The sequence below is a fragment of the Natator depressus genome, chromosome 1 (assembly GCF_965152275.1).
Source record: "Natator depressus isolate rNatDep1 chromosome 1, rNatDep2.hap1, whole genome shotgun sequence".
Taxonomy (NCBI): Eukaryota; Metazoa; Chordata; order Testudines; family Cheloniidae; genus Natator; species Natator depressus.
The window spans coordinates 246,488,502-246,510,730 of NC_134234.1; the positions used below are offsets into that span (position 1 = coordinate 246,488,502).

The 22,229-nt window shown below is 45.9% G+C and overlaps 1 protein-coding gene across 1 annotated transcript in view; it reads left to right on the forward strand.

Annotated features, from left to right (window-relative positions):
- The first annotated feature begins 404 nt into the window (after nt 1-404).
- The window catches only part of TRIM24 (tripartite motif containing 24), an 89,354-nt gene continuing 67,529 nt past the window's right edge, over nt 405-22,229 (forward strand). Inside the window, exons 1-2 of the mRNA XM_074940304.1 lie at nt 405-505; nt 11,784-11,902. Coding sequence (XP_074796405.1) covers nt 406-505; nt 11,784-11,902 — 219 coding nt within the window. The 5' untranslated portion in view covers nt 405. The remainder of the gene's footprint in view (nt 506-11,783; nt 11,903-22,229) is intronic.

The following is a 22,229-nucleotide window of genomic DNA, read 5'->3' on the forward strand; positions in this document are numbered from 1 at the left end:
TTGCTGGTTATGATTATGCTATGAATATGCATGTATCATTTTTGTATTTAAAGTTATAAGTATTGGCTCTATACTGTCTGTATTTCAAACTTGTGCTATGCTTCTGAGCGACAGGTTGGTGTCAGCTCTGCCTAGCCTGCTTGATGGCCCATTAAGGACCATCAGATATACAGCTGACTCATTGAGAGAAGGCAGACACGCCTTGTGACTCAGCAAGGTATGCAGGGACATGCCTATGGACAAAACTCTGTGGTTTTTCCATGCCATGTGATGGACAGCTTGTCCTTGGGACAAAGAAAGAGAGACCACATGGCATGAGAATATAAGAAGCTGCTGCAACTCCTCCATCTTGTCTCCAATCCTGCTTCATACCTCTGGAGGGACTTAGCTCTAAACAAAGGAATGATGACCCATCCCAGCTGTGGATGTACTCCAGAGACTGGATTTGAACATGCAGTTTATTCCATCAATGCTGCAAGCCTGAACCAAGAACTTTGCCATTACTGTATGTAATTGATTCCATTTAACCAATTCTTGCTCTCATCTATATCTTTTTCATTTCATGAATAAACCTTTAGATTTTAGATTCTAAAGGATTGGCAACAGCATGATTTGTGGGTAAGATCTCATTTGTATATTGACCTGAGTCTGGGGCTTGGTCCTTTGGGATCGAGAGAACCTTTTTTCTTTTACTGGGGTATTGGTTTTCATAACCATTTGTCCCCATAATGAGTGGCACTGGTGGTGATAATGGGAAACTGGAGTGTCTAAGGGAATTGCTTGTGTGACTTGTGGTTCGCCTGTGGGGTAAAACCAAGTCTTCTCTGTCTGTCTGGTTTGGTTTGCCTTGGTGTGCATAGAAACCCCAGCCTTGGGCTGTAACTGCCCTGCTTTAAGCAATTTGTCTTGAATTGGCACTTTCAGTTGGGTCCCGCCAGAGCCAACATCGTTACACCTTGTTAAGAACACAACTCGTTCATAGCAAAGACAAGGACAGACTAATTCAGCTTGATTAAAGTGGACACACTGAGCTATTTGTGTTTAAATCAGTTCAGTTACAAACTGTTCAGTTTTCTAGTGTAGACAAGGCCTCTTCACGTAACACTTCTGAGACTAACCTCAAAGTACAGGAGATGAGAAAAATAAGTAGGTCACTAACTAGAAGACTTACTGTACTTTCTGTTGGTACTCCAGGGATATGTCTACACTAGAGCTTTTAACTTGAATTAACTGATTACTGATTAACTTGCTAGTCTCGCCACTCCACAAACACTTGTTCCAGGAAAACCACAAAACTGTCTTGTGAATTGGAAATGGTTGTTATATTTTTAAAACATGGTGGCTGTCACTCTTGAGAACATTCTACCCCTTCGTGCCCTTAGGACCAGAAGCCTCCGTTCTTCTGACCAAAGAGTAAACTGGTATATATATATGCTTAGAAGCTAAGAAGTTCATTTAGCAATTTAATGGTCTAAGCCTTCAATTCCGCATGTTCAGTATGTCAACGTGTAATCTAATTGCTCTTTCTTCTCAAAAACTAGGAAGGGCCAGAACCAATCCTGGCCATGTGTGGGGTTTTTTTTGTTGTTCATCCCTTTTCTCTAGCTTCGTTCTGCTGACATGTACTCTAGTTTTTTGTCCTTTGCTTCACAAAGGATAGTAAGAGCAGAAACAGGTCTCAACCCTCTCTCTCTCTCTCTGATAGACCCATTTTATTCAGTACATCTAAGCAAAGAAACTCACTAAATAAATGTGTTTTAATTAAAAGGGGGCTAAAGTTGGCTAGCAGTGCCTTTATACCTTCTAGAACACAGAAGTTGGCAGCTGAAAACTGAAACCTCCTGGGAAGCTGGAAATACAGCAAAACAAAACACCAACATTATAAAAGCAGGAAGTGCAGAGTTAAGGTAATACCTGCCAGACCTTACTCCCATGCAGCCTTAACTCTGCCCCTGTGAAGATTTCAATAAGCACGGTGAATATAACAGAACTGTGGGAATATAATAGAACCGTACCCATCCCTAACAATAGCTGCTGGTTTTTGTATGCCCACCACAACTCCAAATACTCACTCCTCTTGCATTTACACTGCATTTCTGTGCAGTCAAGCCCAAAATATACTCACGGTGGAATATAACAGCTGTCTGTACAGATTTAACAGTTGAAAAATTTTCCTTCTGACACTGCAAGAGCATTGTGCATTGCAGTATCAACAAGAAGTTTGAGCCTGGTATTAACATGCTGAGTTGAATGCACAACCTTCTGGCCCAGAGGCAAATGTGTCCTAATGATCTTCACTGATAACTAGTATTTCACAATGTGATTGTAGATATCTGGCTTTCTCATGTTTTTGATTGTCGGCAGTGCAACATGATACAGCTGCAAGCACTAGAGAACAGAGAATGACTTGTTCAAAATGCCAGACAGCAACTTAGCTTACCTATTATAGGTCAGTACCTTTTAGTGGAGTGGGCACTTACCCTGTGGAAAGTTTTCAAATGTTTCTTTGCCCATGAAAGCTTCCTTTAATGTACAGTTTGATCCACTCACCGTCTCAAAGCCCTTTACAGAAATGATAGTTTTCAGAGTAGCAGCCGTGTTAGTCCGTATCCGCAAAAAGAAAGGAGTACTTGTGGCACCTTAGAGACTAACAAATTTATTTGAGCATAAACTTTAGTGAGCTACAGCTCACTTCATTGGATGCATTCAGTGGAAAATACAGTGGGGAGATTTTATATACACAGAGAACATGAAACAATGGGTGTTACCATACACACTGTAAGGAGAGTGATCAGGTAAGGTGAGCTATTACCAGCGGGGGGGGGGGGGGGGGGAAGGAACCCTTTTTGTAGTGATAATCAAGGTGGGCCATTTCCAGCAGTTACAAGAATGTGTGAGGAACAGTGTGTGTGTGTGTGTGTGTGCTGGGGGGAGGGGGGGATAAACATGGGGAAATAGTTTTACTTTGTGTAATGACACATCCACTCCCAGTCTTTATTCAAACCTAATGTAATAGTGTCCAGTTTGCAAATTAATGCCAATTCAGCAGTCTCTCGTTGGAGTCTGTTTGATTTTTTTTTTGTTGAAGAATTGCCACTTTGAGGTCTGTAATAGTGACCAGAGAGATTGAAGTGTTCTCCTACTGGTTTTTGAATGTTATAATTCTTGACGTCTGATTTGTATCCATTTATTCTTTTATGTAGAGACAGTCCAGGTTGGCCAGTGTACTTGGCAGAGGGGCATTGCTGGCACATGATGGCATATATCAGATTGGTGGATGTGCAGGTGAACGAGCCTCTGATAGTCTTAGGGATGAGTTGTGTATTAGATCTTACTTGTGGAATTTAAGGACTGTTGTGACATCAGTTTGACTTTTTACCCCCTTCATATTCAGTGTGGCTGAAATTTTGACCAATGTACTGTAACTTTCCTTCAGTTCTACTCATGGGGTTTCCCATAAAAGTCAGTAGGTGTTTTCTGAGTGATTGAAATGCGGCGTTAGAGCCCTGTGCATTGAAGTTGTAAGAAGCTTTGCTATCACAACAGCAACAAATGTAATTTCTACCTCTCCCATAGTTTTAATAATTTAGGGAAGACTATGTTGGTAAGGGAAATAAAAGCAAATAATGAAATAAATTAAACACTTAGTACTATACTATCTGTATTTGGGTTCTCCAGGACTTACCCAATGGGGACATATGCTAATGTAGTTAGTTATTGCATAAACACAAGTTGATATAGTCCCCACATTGAAAAGAATACGGTAACTTCAGGCAAAACACAGGCAGTGAGGGTGACCAAACTCAAAACAAGATAATAGTTACATAGGTATTGTAGAAATTGATGTTTCCAAATCTTAAATTAAAATCAGCGTGCCCTCGCTACTGCACAACCTAATCATCATTGACTGGCAGACATGTAGGCATCATAGAAGTGTGTCTTGAAGAAGGAATTAAGGGAGGAGAGGTTAATTGCCTCATGGATTAATTCAAGTATATCATTACATGCTTACGGAACAACTATAGAAGGAAGTGAGGAGATGTTTTGTGGGAGACTTATATAATGAGCAATAAAGGCTGGCTTCACAAGAGTGACTGACTAAATCCTTCTCCTTTTTCGAGAACATTCTTGATTCATTAGACTCTTATTTTAGAGGGGTTTTCACTGTTCCTCATCTTAAATGGGTATATGTAGTTTCTCCTCTTCAAAGTGCTTCATCAGTACACAGTGACGAATACTGTCTGTTTCTGCCCCCTGTATTTAGACCATTACTTCTACTTATTCTCTAACTGTAAAATACGGTAAACATTCACTTGAGCAATTTGAAACTCAGAAGCCTAAATCGGTGTTTCCAAATATGTATTGTGAACTAATGAAAATTCTGTTTTCCAAAATGGAAAAATTCATGGATTGTCGAAAACCAGTGTGCAAAAAACAGGCAATGCAATACAAACTTTAAATATAAATTAACAGATTAGGACTTCAAAATTGGAAGAGCAGCAAACGCCCATTTCAGTGCACAAACACCGTCCAACAAGAATCACAGTTCGTGTGTGAAGCTGTAGTCTTCCTTGCTGTCCTCTGGCATGAAGTGGTAAGGGTAAGGAGCAGCCCATGATGCCACGTGTTTATGTTGAGAGGCTAGAGAGCTGCTAGCTTGGAGTTCTCCATGCTGTCTGCCTTGTTGGCCCTCCAGGCCCTTTGTTCAGAGTCTAACACAGCACTGGCTTGCAGGATTTCCCTGAACGTGTGCTCCCTAGTCCTCTTCTTTTTCGCCTCATCAGGGTCAGGTATTCTGCGGCTGATTAAAAACAGTTGTATCATTGGATTTACAGTCACATCAGAAAGGGAATGATAAGGCAAAACTCCCTTGCCTTATTCCCATAAAAACTTTTAATAAGACATGCTTATTAACACTTCAGCTTTGGAGAGCCTCTACACAGCATCACTCTCCAGTCCCAGCCATGGTGAGTATGGCTTTGCTTGCATGATGCACTAAAAATTCAGTCTCTATCCCACAGGGCTGTGGTAATATTGACACTATTTTCCGCAGGCAATGGAAAGCCCAGCTGCTACTAGCATCCTGAAGCTGCCTGGCCAATATGCTACTAGCCTGTTTACTGCAGTGGTGCCACCTGAGCTCATCAGATAGTGGCATGGGAAAATGTCCTACCACAGAGGAAGAAATAAAACAGCCATCCCTAAAAACTTTCAGGAGAGTATTGAGTCTTGCCATGAAAGTTTCCTCGAGATGTTCTGCATGGTGCCCCCTCCCAACCCACCCCTCCCCTTCACTTATCCCAAGAGGGGAACGAAAAGCAGATGCCAACTCTACCTCTGTTGTACTTTTTTTTATATATATATATATGAGTAAAATAATGGGGAGTTAGTACCTGTGTCTTTTAGTGGTGAGCCAGTCACAATCTTTAAATTTTAAACATTGGACAATGGACACAACAAGGGAGAGTTTCTAGGCATGCTTGCCAAGGTGGGCAATCGCCAAAAGCAACACTTATATTGACCAGAGACAAATTTGAGTGTAGACGTGCACAAAGAGCTTATAAGTTGTCTTGAGTCAGCAACTGAACTTTGTAGTGTAGACCAGACCTGTGTTTCAGCACTGTTTGCATTAAGCTCTAGAGCTTATCAGACTTCTTGAAAACAGAGTTCCTGATTTATATCCAGAATGATGGTAACAGATATCTACTGCAGTTTTGACCAGGGTGTAGAAAGTGTGTGTGTAAAGATCCTTCTACGTGCTGTTCCACAGTGAATGAGTTGTTACAGCCTGCAGCTATAAAGTGTTGGCTATTTAGCTCAAGGTGTAGCATCTCACTTTCAGTTCTAGAGTTCCCTAGGTCAGTCCCTGCCTGGTCTGTCAGCCAAGAGAAGAGCTATCACATGTATGTCTAGTGATGCAGCACAACTGTCTTTGAGATATGTAAGCTGTACATCTTTCCTCTTTGCTAAAGATTTTGGGCCTGAAATAAGAGCTTAACATATCTATGATCGTATGCGTAGAAGTAAATGTATTTTGTCAAACTCAACTTTAAATGTGATAAGGTGGAAGCAAGTGCAGTGCACAAGTCTGAACTCTCTATAATCTGTGTTAAATGAATGTCCAGATCACAAAGTCACTCTGAGAAAATCAATGGGCTTGTATCAGAAAAGGCCTAATTCTCGTATAGCAGGGAGGTTAGTAATACACATTAAGATACATTGGCAAAATTTTATGGGGAGGCTTGTGTAAAAGGTGAGTTCAGAACACTAACCATGTGAAACATAGTTGATTATGTAGTAATATATATTTTAACTTCTACATCTTCTTGTTAGTTTAAAAGACTTAACTGTGAAATGGTGTATCAGGTGTGAGATACCAGGTTAACTGCCCCTCTGATCCCTCCTGTTTTCAGCACCCCTTCTCTTAAAGCATAACCAAAGCAATTAAAAGAAAATAGATCTTAACAAAACTTCATAGAATCATGGAATGTCAGGGTTGGAAGGGACCTCAGGAGGTCATCTAGTCCAACCCCCTGTTTAACACAGGACCAATCCCCAATTTTTGCCCCAGATCCATAAATGACCCCCTCTAGGACTGAACTCTCAACCCTGGGTTTAGCAGGCCAATGCTCAAACCACTGAGCTGTCCCTCTGCCCCAAACCAGTCTGTATTCATGCCTGCATTCCCCTAAGGCTTATTGTTCCCTGGATTTGGGGAAGGGTCTAACGCAATCTATGCCACAGAGGCTCTCTGTGGGCATGTCTACACTGGCGGGATTACAGTGCCGCTCAGAGAGTGCTGAAGGGAAACTGCTGTTGTATGTTCACACTGTCCGTTGCCTCCGCAATAGCATGTTCACACTTGCGTCACTTGCAGTGGTATTCGGAGCAGTGCACTCTGGGGAGCTATCCCACAGAGCATTTCTTCCTTTTCTGCCACTAAGAGTTGTAGGAAGACGCATAGGCACCAACTTCTCAAGGTGCTGGTGGGTGCTCGCCACGCCCCCCCCCCCCCATTCCAACCCCTTCCCCCAAAGTCCCTGCCCCTATTGGACCTCTCTCCAAATCCCCACCCTGGCCCCACCTCCTCCCCTGAGTGCACCGTGTTCCTCCTCTCCCCCCCCCCAGCACTTTGCGGGGACAAGTGCTGGGAGGGAGGGGAGAAAAGCGGGTGCTCGCAGACGAGGCAGAGCAGAGGTGAGCTCTGGCAGGGGGCGGGGCAGGGAGCTGCCGGTGGGTCGGCACCTATGTGAAGACGGAGGGGGTCGCAGGGCATCCTGGATCCTATCCCAATGCCCCGTGATGCATTGCTTTGCATCCCTGCAATTCCTGTCCTTCTGTCCATATTTGGTGCCATCTTTCAACCATTTGTGTACTGCACGCCCTGCCTCTTCGGGCTGCAGGAATGGATCCTGAACTGTTTATCAGTATGCTGCTCGCTCTGACCAACACATCACGAGTGGCAGTGGAGTTATTCCTTAAACTACAAAGGCAAGAGGAGTGCGACATTGATCTTTCCACGCTACCATCTACGACACAAGAGTCCTTGTGGCATTCATGGAGGTGCTGCCCACAGTGGAACATCGCTCTTGGGCCCGGGAAACAAGCACTGAGTGGTGGCATCACATCGTGATGCACGTCTGGGGTGACAAGCATTGGCTGCAGAACTTTTGGATGGGGAAAACCACATTCATGGGATGAGCTCGCCCCAGCCCTGCACTTCCGTTGGAGAAGCATGTGGCGAGAGAGAGAGGGAGCTGCCTTACCATTGGAGAAGTGCATGGCGATTGCACTGTGGAAGCCGGCTACTCCAGACTGCTACTGATCGGTCGCTAACCAGTTTGGAGTGGGAAAGTTCACAGTTGGACTTGTGTTGACGGAAGTGTGCAGGGCCATTAATCGCATCCTGCTCTGAAAGACGGTGACTCTGGGCAACATGCGTGACATTGCGGATGGCTTTGCACATATGGGGTTTCCTAACTGCGGAGGGGCGATAGATGGCACACACATTCCAATTCTGACACCAGACCACCTACCCACTGAGTACATTACATTAATCTCAAGGAGTATTTCTCAATGTTCTCCAGGCACTTGTGGATCACTGTGGGCATTTCACAGGCATTAATGCAGACTGGTCTGGAAAGGTGCATGACCCACACATCTTTTGGAACGCTGGCCTGTTCAGGAAGCTGCAAGCAGGAACTTTCTTCCTGGACCAGAAGATCACCATAGGGGAAGTCAAAATGCCCATTGCGATCCTCGGAGACCCTGCCTACCCCTTAATGCCGTGGCTTATGAAGCCATACATGGGGCAACTGGACAACAGCAAGGAGCGGTTCAACAACAGGCTGAGCAAGTGCAGAATGACTGAGTATGGTTTTGGCCGTTTAAAAGCCCACTGATGCTGCCTATATGGGAAGCTGGACCTGGCCGATGACAATATTCCTATGTTTATAGCTGCGTGCTGTATGCTCCATAATATTTGTGAAAGCTTCACTGAGGGCTGGACCTCAGAGGCTCAGCGCCTGGAGGCTGAGTTTGAACAGCCAGAGTCCAGGGCTATTTATTAGAAGGGCACGGTGTGGGGCCATAAGGATCCGGGATGCCTTGAGACAGCAATTTGAAGCTGAAAGCCACTAATATCTGTTGCTATGCTTGGAAGTGCAGTGTTTGTAATGCTAGGAGGGGATTGTGATGGTGCAATGTGAACGTTTAACATAATTGTCTGTTGTTTTGCAGGGCTCTGTTTGCTTTCAATTCATAGAATAAAGATTGCTTTCAAACCAACACAATTCTTTTATTAAAAAACAACAACCGGAGGAGAGAGTCAAACAAAAAAAGAAATCTGCAGTGAGGGGGATGGGGGAAGGGAAGATCCCAAGAGGAGGTGGGGATGGCTAAAGATTTGTGTATGTCCAGGGATCATAGCCAACCTTCTCCTTTGATGTACAATGCAGCGGGTACTGTACTTCAGCAGGGCCAAACTGCAGAGGGATGTGTGTTGAGTGCAGTGGGTTGTGGGAGTCCACAGTGCTGGACTGTGACGGGGGAGGAGTGAAATGCCGCGGGTATAGACTGGAGCCGGGAGATTGATAAGAGTGTGGTGGTGGTGTCTGGGGGGAGAATGGGAAAGAGTTTTGCAACAGTGGCCGCAGGGGAGGGTGGGCGCAGAGCTGCTCGGTTTGAAGAGCGAGTATCACCTGGAGTGAGTCCACTTAGCGCTCCATAACATTTAAGAGCTACTCTGTGTCTTCTTTCTGGTGTGCCGCGTTCTCCTTTCGGTCCCTCTTCTCGCTGTCTCCGTCACTCCTTCGATTCCTGTTTCTCAGCAATGGAGTGCATCATAACATCACGCAGAAAGTCCTCCTTAGTTCTTCTTGGCCGCTTTCTAATTCTGCGCAGCCATTCAGCCGCCGATGACCTGGGGAGCTGAGCCTCCCTCTTTGTTATCTCTGTGAAGTTTAAATGCAACATTTTACAGAAGCAGTATTGTTTGCAACACACAGAACACTGATTCAGTGATTTAAAACACAGCCAGTACTTACACACCTGTCACTAACTGGCTGACCCCAGGCAAGCACACGAGCCACAAGACCCCCAAAATGGTGAGTAGTCGCAGGGGCATGGTAAATCACTTATCCCAGACTCAGATGTACACTGGGCACGTGGCTCTTGGGGAGAGCCAGCTCTGTAGGTGGGGCCTGATGATCATTCCTGTCTCCACACTTTCCACAGGATGTGATCAGTATGGAAGATATCTCGCTGCTAAGGGTGAGCAGTCAATCAAGGGAGGGTCTTCTCCAAGACTGCAGCTTCTGCCCTGGCCCCTGTGCGGCTTGCCCCCCCCCACACACACACGGTGATGGCACAGTGGTGTGGGAAAGTTACCATTAATGGGGCAAGAAACAAAGCAGCTCTGCCAAAGAACCTGTGGCAGCGGGTTGACCAGTATCTCCATGAGAGTTTCCTGGAGGTCTGAGGCAGATTCCCATGAAGTGAGGGAGTCAATCAACAGCCTGTTCAGCCGCTCAGACTAGGCATGCGGTGGGAGACAAGCCTGCTTTCTGCAACCCTCTTGCCCCGAACAGCTCACTTCAAGTCCACATACTAGGGGCCTTCTCTCCTGTTTGCTCTTCACCGACAGCTGTGACTGGCAAGCCTCCTCTGGTGTAGAAAAGAGCTGCTGGCTGTATGCATCTCTGGCCTTCGAGTCATCCTTTTGCTTCTGGGTCCCCATCCCCCTCCCCCATCACATTCTTGTCCAAGATTTCCTCCTCCTGGCTCGGTCCACTCTCAACTGGAACGCGACCTACCGAAGTATCCACAGTGGTCTTCGCAGTGGAGGTGGGGTCGCTGTTGAGTATCGCATCCAGCTCTTTGTAGAACCGGTAGCTCCTGGGCGCAGCACCGGAGCGGTGGTTTGCCTCCCACGCCTTGTGGTAGGCGTTCCGCGGCTCCTTCACTTTGACCCTGCACTGCAGTGTGTCCCAGTCATGGCCCCTTTCTGTTATGCATCGGGAAATCTGTCCGTAGGTATCATAATGCCTATGGCTGGAGTGCAGCTGGGACTGGACAGCCTCGTCTCCCCAAATGCTGATGAGGTCCAGCAGCTTGGCATTGCTCCAAGCGGGGGATCGCCTGGTGCGTGGAGCAGGCATGGCCACCTGGAAAGATGCGCTGAGACCACTGCACACATCACCGAGCAAACAGGAAGGGGACTTTCAAAATTCCAAAGGAATTTACAGGATGGGGAGGATGATTGGTCACCTGAGGGCAGGGCAGTAGAGTTCAAACTCATGACTAGAGAGGCGAGAACAGGCATTGTGGGACACCTCCCGGAGGCCAATCACAGCGCTCTGGCACCGCAGCACTGTAGGCCCGGCACAGGAAGCTGTACGCCTCTCGTCAGGGTGGGTTTTTTACAGCTCTGCAACTGCACAGTTTCTGTGCACTGAGTGGCTTGGCAGCGTGTACACCTCGGGAGTTACAGCACAGAAAGTTGCTTTACTGCACAGAAACTTGCCAGTGTAGGCAGGGCCTTTGTTAACCTGTCCCTTTGACAATGACAGCTCTCTAACTGTTTATAACCCTTTGATCTGTGAGTTTCCAGACTGGTAAAATGTCTGTCTCACTTTGGGCTGTAGCCTGGAAGTACGCCATTGTCTTGCAATTGTCCTGGGGGGTTTGTTTATAGCTATTATTGTGTTGTCCTGCTTGCTTTTCCTGAAGCCCCCTATTAATTAGAACAGGAAGGTCTTATAACCAATATACAGTAACTTCTCCTCATTGATCAGACGGTATATTGTATTCAGAAAATTATTACATCTCAATATTCTTAGATTATTACACAACAATTCCATGTCCATCACATCACTGTTGCAGTTACGTACCTCTAGTCCTGCTGAACGTATCTGGTACCTTACAAACTGACTCTTTAGCCATTTTGCAACAAACTGCTCATGGGAAGACATGAACCTTTGAGTAGCAAAGGGGTGAAATAAGTACAAGATTCACGACAAAACTGATTATTGAAACTAAAGTGTCTGAATCTTACTAGGAGCTGAGATACTCGGTGATTTTCAGGCAGAGACCCAGAGTCTGTGGGTTGGCAGTGGATAAGAATTGGCATCTTATCCCTTGGGCTCTAGAAATGCTAACTGAAAGTTTTCAGAAAAGTATATCTCTAGAACAATTATTTTTGAAGTTTTTTTGATAAATTGATAAGCTTACAAATCTTAGAAGATTTCTTGCCAGTTGAACTTGCTCTTTATTTTTCTCTCCAGTTGGTGTTATCCGCTGTCCAATTTGCAGCCAGGAATGTGCAGAGAGACACATCATAGATAACTTTTTTGTGAAGGACACCACAGAGGTTCCCAGCAGTACAGTGGAAAAGTCAAATCAGGTGAGTACATTAAAATGTAACCCGCCTCAGCATCCTTTGGGTGCCTAGGTATATTCTAAGTTGCTAGCTGTGTGGCCTTTATTGCTTATTTTGTATTGGGGTCGGGGGAGAGAGGAAGGTAGAAAGAGCATTCAAATAGCCATACTTTTGTATTTTATGACTGCCGTTGAAAATCAGGTAGTGTGTTGGGAGTGGTGGTGATGGTAACTTCTGATTTAAAAAAATAATGGTTTTAAATATCTGAGATGAAGTAAGTGCATGGCTACAACGATAATGAGAGAAATAAAGTATGTATTATCTTGCTACAGTGAAACTTCCTGAACCCAAGACAAAACACTTCCCATGGAGGACTCTAAATGGGAGAATTCCTAGAACAAGAGACCAGAATGACTTAGAATAATAGAATCAGAGAAATGTAGGGCTGGAATGGACCTTTAGAGATTATCAAGCCCAGCCGCCTCTGCTGAGGCAGGACCAACTATAGACATCCCTGACAGCTGTTTGGAGGTATTTACGAACAGATAGTGATGGGGATTTCACAACCTCTTGCAAGCCTATTCCAGAATTTGACTACCCTTATAGTTAAAAAGCTTTTTCCTAACATCTAACCTAAATGTCCCTTGCTGCAGACTAAGCTGATTACTTCTCGTTCTGCCTTTCGTGTAAAACTCAATTTAGTTTGGTCAGGACTGGGAAAATAGAACCTAATTAGTGTCATGTTTTGCTAATATTAAACAGCTGGGTTCATTAAACAAGAAGTTCTCAAATGTTGTAGTTGAGATCATATCTTACTTGTGTGTCTATGGTCCACTGCCTTCTCCATTCACAAGTGCATAATGATTTTTAATGTACTTTTAGTTTCTTTTCATGCATTTTAGCCACCAGATATAAGAAGAGGTAGCACCAAGTAAATAGCCAGTGACGCATATGGCCAAAGTTTAGGAACCTCTGGCATTAGAATTTGCCATCTTGGCATGGCCCAGAATGAAGGATAAAAGTCCATGTGCTTTATAAATGGACTTTGTTAGACTTTAGGAAATGATTTTAACTCCTTTAACCTCTTTCTACATAGATGCTTTCTTTATAATGGCAGCAAGAAGACTACTTTTGCAATGCTGCAGTCATTTAAAGTCAAGACCCTAACTGCAGAGATACTTTTGTATACTATTCTCTTTTAAAATAAAGATTATTTTGAAAGTGCCTTTTTTAATCCCTTCATTTTGTATAAGCAGTGCATCATAAGTCTTGATCTATTTTGTATTCTGGCAGTCTTTAGGGCTTATTTAATTATACCATGCAATCTTTTTTGTTTCAAAGTTTCTAGTGGTGGGGGTGGAAATATACCTTGTAAGTCTCCTTCCCCTACCCCAAGGTAGGTGCGGATATTTAAACTTATGGGCATCTGAAGCTTTTGTTAGCTGTCTTCAGATGCTCAGACAGCTTGGGACCTGGACCTCTACGTTATGATGATATCAAATATTCTGAACCTGGACTGGAAAGTGAGATTTGATTAAAGCTCTCCAGAAGCTTGGACAACATCTGTCTACCTTTTTGTGTAGGAATAATTTTTTTTTTAAATGTGGAGTATTTTTGATCATGCATATTTTGCATGTGTCACCCACTGAGTCACCAAAGCAACCTATGATCTTTAATTTATGCAGTGATTAATCACTGCTTGATTTGGAAAAGTGATCATCTTATCTTTAGTCAGTTAGCTTTTCTAGTGAGTTTGTCCATTAGGAGGAGTAGCAAGAAGTTATCTATTTCCAGAGGTGTCATAAAGAGTTTGATACCATTCAGAGGTATTCCCAAATTTTCTTAAACTTATGAGAGTCCATACTGCTGTCTTGCTCCAATATATGTAACAATCACTGGGGGTTATAATGGATCACAAATTGAACGAGTCATCAATGTGATGCAATTGGAAAAAGGACTAATATTTTGGGTTGTATTAGGAGTATCATATGGAAGACATGGGAGACAATTGTCCGACTCTGCTTGGCACTGGTAAGGCCTCAACTGGAGTATTGCAGCAAAGGCATTTTAGGTTAGATAGGAGGAGGAACTTTTCAACTATAAGGGAGTTAAGTTCTGGGATAGTCTTCGGAGGAAGGTTGTAGAATCCCAATCATTGGAGGTTTTTAAAGACAGGTTGGACAAACACCTGCCAGGGAAGGTCTGGGTTTACTTTGTCCTGTGTCAGCACAGGGGTCTGGATTAGATGACATCTGGACGCCCCTTCCAACCCTACATTTGTATGATTCTATAAGCTTCCCAGAACCTTAGTTCAGAGAGCTATGACCGAACTAGTTGAGGTAATCTTATTGACAGGATCAAGGGTTTTTTATTTGTAATTGCCTTTCAGCTTTCTATCACTAGTATCTCAGGCATTGAGGCCTTTTTGATTGGGGTGCAGATCACAAAATTTGTATAGCAGGACTTCATTCGTCATTCTCAAGGTCTTAAGTCTCTAAAAATTATGGAGTTCCTTCAGGAGTCGTGGCTTAGCATATGAGCATTTCTGAAACTCAATAATACTGTACACCCTCGTGGATTAGAAAATAGATCCCCATTCTTCCCTGGATTTTAAGTCTTTCTGAATGCTTGCTGGTCCTGCTCTGCTGGGGAGGATACAAACAGTACTTGAACCAGTGCTTCAGAGTTCTCCATTGGAAGCTGGATAGTCTGAGTGGGCTGCAGGGAAAGCCCTGTGTAGATATTCTTCTTCGAGTGCTTGCTCATGTCCATTCCATGTTAGGTGCATGTCTTGCCACATGCACCGGTGCCGGAAGTTTTCCCCTTGGTCTACCTGTAGGGGACCCACTCTGGCGCCCTCTGGAGTGGTGCGCACATGCCACGGTATAAGGAGTTCTGCTGGCTCCCCCCACCCTCAGTTCCTTCTTACGCCAGTGATGGTGCTGGAACGTTTGTTGCTTTGGCAAATTCTTCAGGTCAGAACTGTTTGTTGCAAACCTTTTCCTGTAAATAGTTAGATAATTTTTATACATAGTTCCCTTAAGGTTTGTTAAACTAGTTGGTGGTCCCAGACAGGACTTAGCCCAGGGATGGGGTACACCCAGTTCCCGGTTTTCAAACGCTGCAACAGCTGCAAGAAGCATATGCTCATCAGCAACCCGCACAGTAGCTGTCTAAGGTGCTTGGGGGAAACCCACATCAGCGACAACTGTTGCATCAGCAAAAGTTTTAAACCTCAGATGAAGAAGGAGCGGGACGTTCAACGCCGGGCGCTCCTTATGGAGTCTGTGTTAACACCAGAACCATCCAGGTCGGACTTTGCACCCAGCATCGCAGCCTCGGTGTGGAGTGTGCCACTGGCGCCATTTTTGGACCGGCGTCGATCCCCCTCCCCGGTACCGACAGGGAAGAGGAAGAAGATGGGAAGAGGTTGTTCTGCTCCCCGCAAGGACAAGGAGAGGGCAGAGGAGAGTAGAAACCCATGAGAGGCAGCCCGTCACCTTCGACAGGGAGTTGGGCCCCAGCTGTGGTTGTCTCCGGGATCTCGATGAGGACGATCGTCTCCCTCGTACAGATCCCACTCAGAACATGGAGGCAAACACCGCCAGAACTGAGGTGCCTGGTCGATCTTGGTGCGGTTGAGATCTCCGGAACACAGCCCATCCTCGTGAGGCTCTGAGTCGAGCCAGGAGTCCCTACCACCAGGACAAGGCCCTCCCTCCAGAGCTCCAGTTCTCCCTGCAGTACCGCTAGGGCCATCGTGGCCATCCCAAGGGTGCAAATTGGTGTTGGGAGTCTCCAACAAACCCTCTGCCATGGTCTCCCACTCCCATGGGGAGGCAGAGGTCACCATCCATGGGACCCCTCAGGTGCAACCTGCTGGGGAGGAAGGTCCTGTAGATCAGATCTCAGGGATGGCGGTACCTACTGCACCTGCATCCTCCTCCTCATCAGCCAATGAGGCGATAGCCGGATCCCCGCTTCCGGTCCCTGAGGACGATGCCAGAGCTCATCAAGAGCTTTTGAAGAGGGTCACCTCTAATTTGGGGCTAGAGGCTGAGGAACCGGAGGAGCCCTTGGGCTCTCTTCGATGTCCTCACTTCGTCAGCCCCAGCGAGGGTGGCATTGCCGGTGCACAAAGGGGTGGCCAAGATTACGAAGTCCCAGTGGCAGACCCCCTACTTGCTACTCCCAATTTCCAAGCGATCAGAACACAAGTATTATGTGCCCACTAAAGGGTATGAATATCTGTATACCCACCCTGCCCCGAGCTCGCTGGTGGTCTCAGCTGTCAGCGAGCGGAAAAGGCAGGATCAACCAGGTGTGACTCCCAAGAATAAAGAAGCAATAAAGCTCGATTTATTTGGGAGAAAAATTTATTCATCCTCAAGCCTGCAGCTGAGGGTAGCGAACTATCGGGCCTTGCTGGGCCGCTATGATTTTAATATTTGTGAATCCCTACCCAAATTCTCCGACTCCCTCACGGAGGACCCCAGAAAGGAGTTCCAGGTGATCCTGGAGAAGGGAAAGGGAGTGGCAAGAGCAGCACTGCAGGTGGCCTCAGACGTGGCTGATTCTGTGGCACGGACCATGGCCTCCGCCATATCAGTGAGAAGGGGTCAGTCCTCGGGCCTGTCGGTGGAGGTCCAACAATCCATCCAGGACCTCCTGTTCGATAGTCAAGCCCTGTTTGCAGAACAGACAGACAGTAAACTGCATGGGCTAAAGGACTCGTGCACTACGCTTAAGACCATGGGCCTTTACACCCCGGGCCCACAGAGAAAGCGTTTAAAGCCGCAGCCATTTTAGTGGCTGGACAGGCAGCCTAGATCGGAGCCCTTCCGAAAAAAGAACAAGGGCTACAAGTGCCAACAGGGCCAGCAGCCCGCTACTTCGGCGCAGTCCGGATCCACCTGCACCCAGCCAGGAGTTAAGCGGGCATTTTAAGGGTGTGCCCAAGGGCCACATTTCAGCAGTGGCTGTCAATGGTCTATAACTCGTCCAGAGATCACCTGGACAAGATCATCACCATCCCGCCAAGGGTAGTCGCTTCTCTCTACAGTGATGGACCGACCCAGGGGCAGTCCTCGAAGGAGTGCCATTTGACAACCCACAGTCCTCGGTCTCGTTGATATCAGATGCCTTGGACCTCAGTTGGGGAGCACGTCTCTGCACAATGCAGATCCAAGGGACGTGGTCCCCAGAGGTGCTGACGTTGCATATCAACATCAAAGAGCTCAGAGCAGTCAGTTTAGCCTGCACAGTCTTCCTGCCATAGTTGACGGGCCAAGTGGTCCAAGTGCTGATGGACAACACGGCCTCAATGTTCTACATCAACAGGCAAGGGGGAGCCTGCTTGTCAGCTCTCTGCCAAGAAGCACTCCGCTTGTGAGATTTCTGCATCCATCATGAGATCCATCTGGAAGCCTCACCTCCCCTGCATAAGGAACACGCTAGTGGATCACCTCAGCAGGTCCTTCTGCTCTCACCACGAGTGGTCACTCAACTCAGAAGTGGGGAACTCCCTAAGTGGATCTGTCTGCCACCAGAAAGAACAGGAAGTGTTATCAGTTTTGCTCTCTGCAGGGCCTTGGCAAGGGCGCACTCTGATGCCTTTCTCCTGTTGTGGTCTGGGGACCTGATGTATGCTTTCCCACCGATCCCTTCATCATCAGGATCCTGTCAAAAATCAAGAGAGACAGGGCTTGAGTCGTCATGATCACCCCAGCATGACCGTGCTAGCATTGGTTCAACATGCTGATGGACCTCGCAGTAGCCACCCTGTGTTCACTACCCAACCGCCTGAACCTTCTTTCGCAGGATCCTGGTCACCTCCTTGCCCCCTCTCCACCTCATGGCGTGGATGTTGCGTGGTTGAACCCAGAAGAGCGGACCTGCCCTAGTAGGGTACAGCAGGTCCTCCTAGAGAGTAGAAAGTCTTCCACTAGAGCGACTTACCTGGCCAAGTGGATGAGGTTCTCCCGCTGGATATCTGAGTATAGCAGCTCCCTGACGCGCTGATCTCTGCAGTCCATCTTGGATTACCTGCTTCACCTGAAGAATCAGGGCCATGCTCTTTCTTCTGTCAAGATCCACCTGGCTGCCATTGTGGCTCTTCACCCGCCGATCCAGGGAAGATTGGTGTTTTCACATGGAATGTTGATCAGGTTCCTGAAAGGCCTCGAGAGGTTCTTCCCTCTGATTTGGGACCCAATCCTGCAATGAGACCTCTACCTGGTCATTGCCAAGCTCACAGGACCGCCCTCTGAGCCCATGGGCTCTTGCTCCCCTTCCTACCTGTTGTGGAAGGCCGCCTTTTTTGTTGCAGTGGCGTTGGCGAAACGGGTGTCGGAGATTAAAGCTCTCACCTCGGAGCTGCCATATACAGTGTCCTACAAGGTACAACTGCAACCCCATCTGGCCTTCCTGCCAAAGGTGGTGGTCTCCTTCCATGTCAACCAGGATATCTTTCTCCTGGTATTCTGCCCTAAGCCGCACAAGACCGCTGAGGAGAAGCGGCTGCGTGCCTTGGATGTTTGGCGTCCCTTGATGTTTTACCTCAAGCGTACCAAACCCTTTCGCAGGTCGACCCAGCTCTTCATTGCGACAGCGGATAGGATGAAGGGCCTTCCAGTGTCCTCTTGGAGGATCTCTAATCAGATTACCTCCTGTATCTGGACCTGCTACGAGCTAGCACAGGTCCAACTGCTGCCTATTGTGAAGGCCCACTCGATGGGAGCTGAAGCGTCCTCTGTGGCCTTCCTGGCGCATGTCCCCATCCAGGACATTTGCAGGGCTGTGACATGGTCTTTGGTGCACATGTTCACAGCACACTACACCATCACACAGCAAGCTAGAAACGACGCTGGGTTCGGCAGAGCATGGTTGCAATCTGCACACCCGTGAATTCCTGTCCGCCTCCGATGGTACTGCTTGGGAGTCCCCTAACATGGAATGGACATGAGCAAGCACTTGAAGAAAAGACAGTTACCTTTTCCATAACTGCTGTTCTTTGAGATGTGTTGCTCATGTCCATTCCATGATCCACCCCCCTTCCCCACTGTTGGAGTTTCTGGCAAGAAGGAACTGAGGGTGGGGAGAGCCGACAGCACACCTTATACAGTGGCATGTGTGCACCATAGAATCATAGAATATCAGGGTTGGAAGGGACCTCAGGAGGTCATCTAGTCCAACCCCCTGCTCAAAGCAGGCCCAATCCCCAATTAAATCATCCCAGCCAGGGCTTTGTCAAGCCTGACCTTAAAAACTTCTAAGGAAGGAGATTCTACCACCTCCCTAGGTAATGCATTCCAGTGTTTCACAACCCTCCTAGTGAAAAAGTTTTTCCTAATATCCAACCTAAACCTCCCCCACTGCAACTTGAGACCATTACTCCTTGTCCTGTCCTCTTCTACCACTGAGAATAGTCTAGAACCATCCTCTTTGGAACCACCTCTCAGGTAGTTGAAAGCAGCTATCAAATCCCCTCTCATTCTTCTCTTCCGCAGACTAAACAATCCCAGTTCTCTCAGCCTCTCCTCATAAGTCATGTGTTCCAGTCCCCTAATCATTTTTGTTGCCCTTTGCTGGACTCTCTCCAATTTATCCACATCTTTCTTGTAGTGTGGGGCCCAAAACTGGACACAGTACTCCAGATGAGGCCTCACCAATGCCGAATAGAGGGGAACGATCACGTCCCTCGATCTGCTGGCTATGTCCCTACTTATACATCCCAAAATGCCATTGGCCTTCTTGGCCACAAGGGCACACTGTTGACTCATATCCAGCTTCTCATCCACTGTCACCCCTAGGTCCTTTTCTGCAGAACTGCTGCCTAGCCATTCGGTCCCTAGTCTGTAGCGGTGCATGGGATTCTTCCGTCCTAAGTGCAGGACTCTGCACTTGTCCTTGTTGAACCTCATCAGATTTCTTTTGGCCCAATCCTCCAATTTGTCTAGGTCCCTCTGTATCCTATCCCTACCTGCCACCGTATCTACCACTCCTCCTAGTTTAGTATCATCCGCAAATTTGCTGAGAGTGCAATCCACACCATCCTCCAGATCATTAATGAAGATATTGAACAAAACCGGTCCCAGGACCGACCCTTGGGGCACTCCACTTGATACCAGCTGCCAACTAGACATGGAGCCATTGATCACAACCCGTTGAGCCCGACAATCTAGCCAACTTTCTATCCACCTTATAGTGCATTCATCCAGCCCATACTTCTTTAACTTGCTGACAAGAATACTATGGAAGACCGTGTCAAAAGCTTTGCTAAAGTCAAGAAACAATACATCCACTGCTTTCCCTTCATCCACAGAACCAGTAATCTCATCATAGAAGGCGATTGGATTAGTCAGGCATGACCTTCCCTTGGTGAATCCATGCTGACTGTTCCTGATCACTTTCCTCTCGTGTAAGTGCTTCAGAATTGATTCCTTGAGGACTTGCTCCATGATATTTCCGGGGACTGAGGTGAGGCTGACTGGCCTGTAGTTCCCAGGATCCTCCTTCTTCCCTTTTTTAAAGAGTGGCACTACATTAGCCTTTTTCCAGTCATCCGGGACTTCTCCCATTCGCCACGAGTTTTCAAAGATAATGGCCAATGGCTCTGCAATCACAGCCGCCAATTCCTTTAGCACTTTCTGATGCAATGCATCCGGCTCCATGGACTTGTGCACGTCCAGCTTTTCTAAGTAGTCCCTAACCACTTCTTTCTCCACAGAGGGCTGGCCACCTACTCCCCATGCTGTGTTGCCCAGCGCAGCAGTCTGGGAGCTGACCTTGTTCGTGAAGACAGAGGCAAAAAAAGCATTGAGTACATTAGCTTTTTCCACATCCTCTGTCACTAGGTTGCCTCCCTCATTCAGTAAGGGGCCCACACTTTCCTTGACTTTCTTCTTGTTGCCAACATACCTGAAGAAACCCTTCTTGCTACTCTTAACATCTCTTGCTAGCTGCAGCTCCAGGTGTGATTTGGCCCTCCTGATTTCATTCCTACATGCCCGAGCAATAGTTTTATACTCGGGCACTCCAGAGGGTGCCAGAGCTGGTACCCTACGGATACTGAGGGGAAAAACTTCCGGCACCGGTGCATGTGGCGAGCACACACACCTAACATGGAATGGACATGAGCAACGCATCTCGAACACCAGTTACGGAAAAGGTAACTTTTTTTTTTTCACCCTCCTTTGTGTTACAAAGAAACTGCATCAGAGGGTGGATAAAAATGAGGTTTTTATGATTTAAATTGGATATATATTTTTTAAATTTCAGTCAAATACAGATTTTTTTTTAAAATAAACCTCAAGTTGTCATTTAAAATGTCATTTTATGTTAAGGCCTAAACTTACTATGGTTTATTAAATTATTTAAATTAAAAAAAAAAGAATCACTGCATTTGCTGCCAAATCTTGAAGTCAGACCACTGAACTGGTGGAGTTCTATGGCTAAGCACCTGAATCAGGGTCTATTGATATGCTAAGCTAACTTTTGACAGCAGTAGCCTTTTCTGCAGGTGCAAAAGGGATATTTTCTTTGTTTTATTCAACTAGTTCAATGACTAGTTGATTCAAAGTTAAGAAACCAATGTGGAGTTGAAAAGCAGGAAAGCTTGTTTGTTCCCTCCAGTCTTTGAATAAGAACTAGGCCTAAAAGGATGATCTACTTGTTCCAGAATCTTGAGGGACATGGTGACTGGAAAAAAATCATTTGAATTCATTAACTACAGATAATACTTCCTTTGTTTAATAAATCAGTTTTAAATGACACACATTTTGATAAACCTTTTTCGTATGTATCCAGTACTTATTAAATAAGAAATTAAAATACTGTGTATTTTTAATTAAATTTGAATTTCTATCTAAATGGAGCTTTACACAAACCCCACATAAAATATTAATCAGATACTAGAAAAAGGGTGAATGTTAGATTTTTTTTTTGATTACATTAGAAATCTGAATAAAGGTAAATTAAGCTACATAATTGCTTAAATAAATGTGTATACATATAGTGTATCCTCCTGGTTTAGTATAAAGAACCACCAAATGTAGTATAAAGTGTGTAATTAGTGCAAGGGCTATCTTTGGTGGCAAATGACATGTTTTAATGGTTACCAATTAATGAGAACCAATCTTTCTGTAGGAAAAGAACTAAAAAATAGAAATGGAAATCATGATTAAAATCCATGATTTAGATCAGTTTCCTGTTTGCTGATTTATATCACTTTGATTTAAATTAGTCCAGCCTGATGCACGGTTCTGTTTTGTTTGAATAGATCTGCTCTAGCAAGTGATCATATAGGAAAATAATCACAGACTTTGTTATATGAAAGTTGGATTTCTGGAAA